The sequence below is a fragment of the Coturnix japonica genome, chromosome 6 (genome assembly GCF_054131305.1).
Source record: "Coturnix japonica strain WE chromosome 6, WE-NBRP24, whole genome shotgun sequence".
NCBI lineage: Eukaryota > Metazoa > Chordata > Aves > Galliformes > Phasianidae > Coturnix > Coturnix japonica.
Window position 1 is genome coordinate 29059874 of NC_140668.1, and position 6360 is coordinate 29066233.

At 40.9% G+C, this 6360-nt stretch overlaps 1 protein-coding gene across 1 annotated transcript; it reads right to left on the reverse strand.

Annotated features, from left to right (window-relative positions):
- Positions 1–66: 66 nt before the first annotated feature.
- LOC107319279 (borealin-2) lies at positions 67–6347 on the reverse strand. Its single transcript, XM_015873973.3, has 10 exons — positions 6193–6347; positions 5850–5978; positions 5376–5416; positions 4990–5050; positions 4332–4399; positions 3823–3890; positions 2437–2535; positions 1354–1486; positions 1034–1120; positions 67–244 (listed from the first exon to the last, which is right to left on the reverse strand). Exons 1-10 carry the CDS (start codon positions 6326–6328, stop codon positions 197–199), a joined length of 870 nt encoding a protein of 289 aa, XP_015729459.2. The 5' UTR covers positions 6329–6347; the 3' UTR covers positions 67–196.
- Between the last annotated feature and the right edge of the window lie 13 nt (positions 6348–6360).

Consider the following 6360-nt stretch of genomic DNA (forward strand, 5'->3'; position numbering starts at 1 on the left):
GAAAGTAAAAAGGTTTTCTTTGGCATTTGTGTCCTTTACAGAAATAAGGAAAATGCAATACATAAATTTTAAGCTTTTATGTAAAAAAATATTTATTCAGCAGTACACAGCTTTATTAAGACATGGTAGATATTCTCTGAATGCTTTAGAGGAGGAAGAGCAGTCATGAATATTCTGTTGTCACAGGACAGTTCAGTTAACTTGATTTAGCAGTAGCCTTTCCATATAATACAGTCAGCTCACTCTATGGATGAAGAAAATTCATTTTAGTTCAAGCTACCAAGCAGAGCTTAAAAGAAAGATCAGATGCTGATGATGTAGTAAGTACATCCCTGCTCTCTGCTAACACAGACAGATATGCTGTTACAAAATTTGATTTCCACACCTTTATCTTAATTTATACCAGCTACATTCAATTACTTCCACCTACAAGACTTATGTGATTAACATCACTCCTTGTCTAGAAGGAGTTGCCACTGATTGATTCATCCAGAAGCTCTGGGTATGATTGACTCTAGCAATAATGGACTATGCGCTACAAAGTCCTGTTCGGCTTTATTCTCCTTCAAAACAGTTTACTTCCTTGAACCAGAAGTAATGTAGTTAATGTTCAAATACAGTAGAGAATTGACAGTAGTTCTCACTCAAAAATGGACAAAGAACAACAAATCTTAACAAGAACTGAAGCTTAGCTGGAACACTGTAGGCTTTTGTGAATGGGATAAAGTCCAGTTTGCACACTGGACAATCTAGAAGGTGAAAGCTTATGCTTCTGTTCTTTTTCAGACAACTATACATGTTTCTTTAAGTATTCTTCTACACGTTTATCTGTGTACAGCAGTTGTCCCCTCCCTGTTCCTCCTTCACCCTTTCTCCTTCCAACTCCTGCCAGCCAACTTAGTCTTAACCTCAGAAGAGATACACAATTAGAATTAGCACCCAGAACATTTATCTCACATGAAAATGTAGGACTACGTGTTGAAATACAAATCTACATACAAGTTTACATGCAGGTCTCCTGGTTTAAGCTTACCGCTAGGTTATGAATGTGCTGTACTGTATCTTGATTGAGTAGTTGAACATCAATGTTACGGAGGTCTCCACCAGCCATACAGAGTGTCTAAAAACATGAGAAGAAACAGTTTTAAAAACTATTCTGAACATTATTTGTGCTTTCAGCTTCTCTGAAAACCAGGTGCTGCCCTGCTATACTGCAAAACATTACTGATTGTTCTTCCATTTGTTTAGCAGCTCACATAGGGACAGCAAGAGCTGTCTGTATTAGACTATTCGCAGTTGAACTACTGTAAGTATTTCAGAATATTTTTCTTTTTTAAAGGAAGAGTTTGATACCTGTCCATCAGCCAAGGGAATGTTTACAAATGGGACTGTTTTATTTTGGGGTACTGATTTACTTCTTAGTGTCATGCCTTGAACTCTTTCACTGGTAGGTACAGTTCTTGAGACAGCTTGTTGTAGTCCAGCACTAGAATATAAGTAAAATGTTAATGTAACATTACCATCGTATATTCTGCAGATTTTCTGTGTGTGAAGCTTCTACACATTGTACCAAACATACCAAAGATAAAGGCTGCTTTGTTTACCTTTTCCAGTGCTGCCAGAGGACTGCAGGAAATCTAACTCATAGCAACATCTACTAGCACTACTAGGTAATATTTTTTGACTCTCAAACTGCAGCAACTTTTTATGCCTGTGTTACAGGGCAGTGAGCAGGCTGACATTTGCTCCTCTCAGTATCAAGAAAACTCCCTCATCTGAACCGTGACAGAACAGTTTTGGAAAGAGAAAACTGTGCCTTGGGGCTTAAGATAAGACTTGTACTGTATCTGTCCCCTTCAGAGGGAGATAGCAGGACATTCTGAAGCTGCTACCTCTTGGAGGTACAGGGAATGCTCTATGTATAGAATTCCTTCATTTTTATTTTTTTTAAGACAGGATTTGGACATTCTCTAAGTAATTAAGGCTCTGACATTTGTAATAAGCCAAACTAAGTGAGGTTGGTTTCATAACCCAGTCAGTTATCAGGATCTTACATTTTTCCCTCCTCTCTTCTCCCTACCCTTACACATTTCAGCTGTTGACTTCTGCCAGAACTCAACTGTTGCTTATGGAAAACGATAACTGAAAATCTAAACTGTAACATGGAGCTTAAACTGTAAACTGTACCTTAAACAACAGGGGAAGGGAGCAGAATTTAGACTCCAATGGTGTTTGTTGAGGTTTTTGTTTTTTTAAAGCAAAGAAACAAACTGGCTTAGTTATGACACAGCACCTGAACCTCCATGAAAACATATGCTAACACCCGCGCTCAAAGCAGGAGGTGTGACTGGTTCACACCCCCACTACCAAACTCAGTGGCAAACTATGAAGACCCATTAAATCTAGGTTGACATGCAGTGTCTTGGTGTTCCTTACCTTTTTGATACTTTTGGCGTGGCTTTGAAATTTGTGGCACTGCAGTCAGAGGCAAAAGACTTAACAGCTTCATTTACACTTGTGGAAGAGTAAACAGACCTAAAAAAATAGAAGTAGTAGCAATTTGTTTTAATTGCCCCCCTCATCTACTTCTATTGTAAAAGTTCCAGCTTAGATGAAAATGGATGGTGAATTAGAGAATGTTTTAAGTGTTCTGTAACATATGTAGTTTATATACAATGAAGAAGCCCTCAAATAGATTCTGTACTATGCTGGAACCTGACATGACAGGGGAACGAAAGGTTTAGTCACATTAGTAGACAAGGGACAGCTGCAATACCTGATGTGGGGGTAATTAAGGCATCATCCCCAGCTTTGTTTCCATGTACAGAGGTTATCTTGGGAAGTTGCTTTTGCAGCAGGATTTCATTTTGCTAGTTCAGCTCTCAGGACATTTGTTACGTATGACTGACCTGAATCCAGAGAACAGTCTTTTTTATTTTTGACTTCTTTTAAATTTCTGGGCTTTAACTTGGTTCACTGAAATTTTGATGACAGAATTTACCTCTGCTCTTGCCACTCTTTTCCCACTCATATTTTGAGGACTAAAGGCATAATTTTGGCCTACTGTTACTGCACCTGAATAAATGTGGCCTTCAAAGCCTGAAAAGCCAGGCTTGTCAGGCACAGCAACCTCCTGTAGTTTGATTTCATCAAGACAGAAACTCAAAAATCCCAATTCAGGAACATAATTATATGTGGCCAACACTTTGAGTTCTTTTAGGCGTGTTAAACACTGATGTTATTTCAGTTGCTTTTCTCTGAATACAATTTGAACGTACCCAAATAGGTACCAGTGGATTCAGGTATGGATTCAGGTACGTACACTGGAACAGAAGCACCTCAGAAAATTTTTTCATGCAGATATACCCACTGATTTTTATTCATTTATTTTAATTCATTAGATTTTATGGTGAGGCTTAAATATGCTAAGTAGCACAAAGGTGTTTTCATAAGCATCTATTTCACTGCTAATGATAACTTCCTTCCTGCTACGTCTAAGGGCAAAATTATTACACAACAGTTCATTACCCATAATAAGAAGCAAAGACATTTCCCTTATGTGCTGTCTTTCATGAAGCAATGTTTGGTAGTCTGTGCTGATAACATTCAGAACTGTGCGCCATTTGGTGAGTGATGGGAGAACTGCATTTTTCTGTCAGCTTTTTTGTTAAAGGTTCACATCGCTGCAGTACATCTGATACAGGTTATGGAAGGCATCTTAATCAGAGCTTTTATAAGGCTCAAATTTCAGCTGCTTTATTTAAGAGTGATTCTGTGCAGGATTTACCAGTTTAAGTAAGTTATATCAAAAGTCAGGCTTACCTTGAAAGACTGTGCAGCTTGCTGTTTAAACCAGAGCTCAATGAAACCAGCGACTTTGATTTGGTTACCTGAAAACACACAGCAGACTGCAGTTAACAGAAGTGGCATTTTAAGGCAACATGATAAGTATGACAGTTACTTTGAGGGAAAAAAATACTGTAAGAATTCCCTGTTCAAACAGAACAGTTCCCCCCGCCCAGTGTTATTTATTGTTTTACGTATTTTAGAAACTGCAAATAGACTTTTTGAAGTTTTCTGATGTCAGTCTGTACTGAACTTCATTATGAACAAACATAAGCAGCAGCTTTCCTAACATACACCTCTCCCACACGTAGCCCTCCTGTAATTAAGACCTGTAACTCCACATACAATTTTTGTCTTGGTTGAGTCATCTTGGCACACAGCGTTTGGCTGAGGTACTGCATTGCACAGGACTAATGGACACAGCAGGGTTCACAGCAGGTCAGAACCGATTCAACTCTGACACTGTTTGTTTAGAATACACTTACCTTTTTAGGTATTTTCTTTGCAGGTGTATACTTGGCATCTTCATATTCAACAATTGTAGTTACCTTAACTAGAAATACATTTGAAAGAAGTCTCACAAAGAGCATAAACCACTTCAAACCCTTTTGTTTGACAGCAATTAATCCACCCATAGTTACGTATCAGTTCTGCTGTGTGATGATCACTCACCTGGGACAGAGTTCAAAGCAAACTGTTTGTCACAGACAAGGTGACACATCAAATAGTTCAAAGGCCCTAGATAACCCTTTAACTCCCAGATAAAACAGAACTACATTTAAGTAATAATGTCACTTTTATGGCATAGTTTGGACTATAAAGACGAACATTATATTCTTTACAAACCTTAGAGGACAGGAAGTCAAAGCATAATCTGTAACACTCTGAGCTCTTCTGTTATACATAGAGCACCGATAAGTCTCTCAGATCCCTCTCCTCTCACTGTTTCCAGTGATAAATCTAAAGGGCAAGAACTCTTATCTCATGTTTTGGAGCACTGGAACAGCAGCACAGCACATGATCCTTGTACTTTTAGTTATGCCCTTCCCTCTGAAATTCCCAAGGCTTAATGTTCACTTTGCAAACATGCTGCTCAAACCACAACAAAATTTAAGAGCAAAGCTACATAACAGAGCTGCTTGCCTTTTTTGCTGTTGGTCCTTGTCACTTTTGGGTTTGGTAAATCTTCTAGAGCACAGTCGGTCTGTAAGACATTTATCCAGAGAGATCAAGTCAACATTTTATGTTCAACAGATACAAAAAGCAATCTTATAAAAAGCAATAAATCAAAAGGGTGTGGAAGAAAGTGACAGAAATGGCTGAAGAACACTTTATTTTTCAGAAGCAGCTGTACTTCTCCCTGCAGCTGACCATACATCTTTAATGCTCATAATTGCACCATGGCTGTCTAGCCTTTTTATGTCTTCTGTTTAAACAGGCAGATTAAACAAAGACATTTGTCTGAAATCTTTACAGCAGAAAGGAAAAGTTTCTGGTCTGTAAGCTGTGATAAAGGTAAGAATACACACCGCTGCTGCAGCAAGGGCCACTTCCTCCCCTTCTTGCAAATCTGTGACATAAGAAAGCACAGCTTGTTTACATACTGTTGCTTGCATCATTATTATCTGCAGGTTCTTATCTTACTGAGTATGAAAATGAGCATGTAATTCAGAATTGCAGTTGCCTAAATAGTTCACCTCGGCTAGCAAATCCCTTAGGACAGCCAGTGTGCACAGCAATGATAAAGAAACATCTTGGGCCATTTCAGTATGTTTCCTCTGTAGAAGAACAGTAAATTTAGCAGACAGCACACAGCCTGAATTAGAAGCAAAGCTCTGCGCTGCTGGAAGCCAATGCTTTTGGGTAGCTGTTTCCAAGGAAGGCATCAAACACGCCTCCTGCAAAGGCTTACAGTCAACTCCAGATCTCAGAGTCTTCAGTTTGATTTTATGTCTGCATCCCTTTGCTCACCAACGTTAAACGCTGCGTTCACACGCACTTACTAAGCAAGTCCTTCCTTTTCATCTTTCTGATGGCAGTCGGCATCTTCAGCAGTTCCACCATGAACGCTTTCTCAGCCATTTGCAAGAGCAAATCGAGTTCTTTCTTCATTTCCCGGACGCTTTCCTTGGCTGGAAACAAACCGGCTCTTTATCCCCACACGCGTTACCCGCCTCCACAGTCAGCCCCGAGTTGTGGCACTTCCATCCCACCGGCCCAAGGCCGCTCCCGCCCCAACACCCGCCACAGCCTCACGGGACGCGGCGCCCCGGGCCGGGCCCCTTCATGACAGGCAGTACCGGTACCGGTACCTCAGGCAGCCCGGCGGGTGCCGGCCGGCCCTACCCTGCTGGTCGAAGTCGCTGAGGAAGAGCGCGATGCGCTGATCCTTCTTCTCCTGAGAAACGGCCCCGCGGTCGCGGTCGCGCTCCACGCCCGAGTCGGTGCTGCGCCGCTTGGCCGGGGCCTTCCTCGGGGGCATGGCTGCCACCTCGCGCCACGGACTCGCCCCTT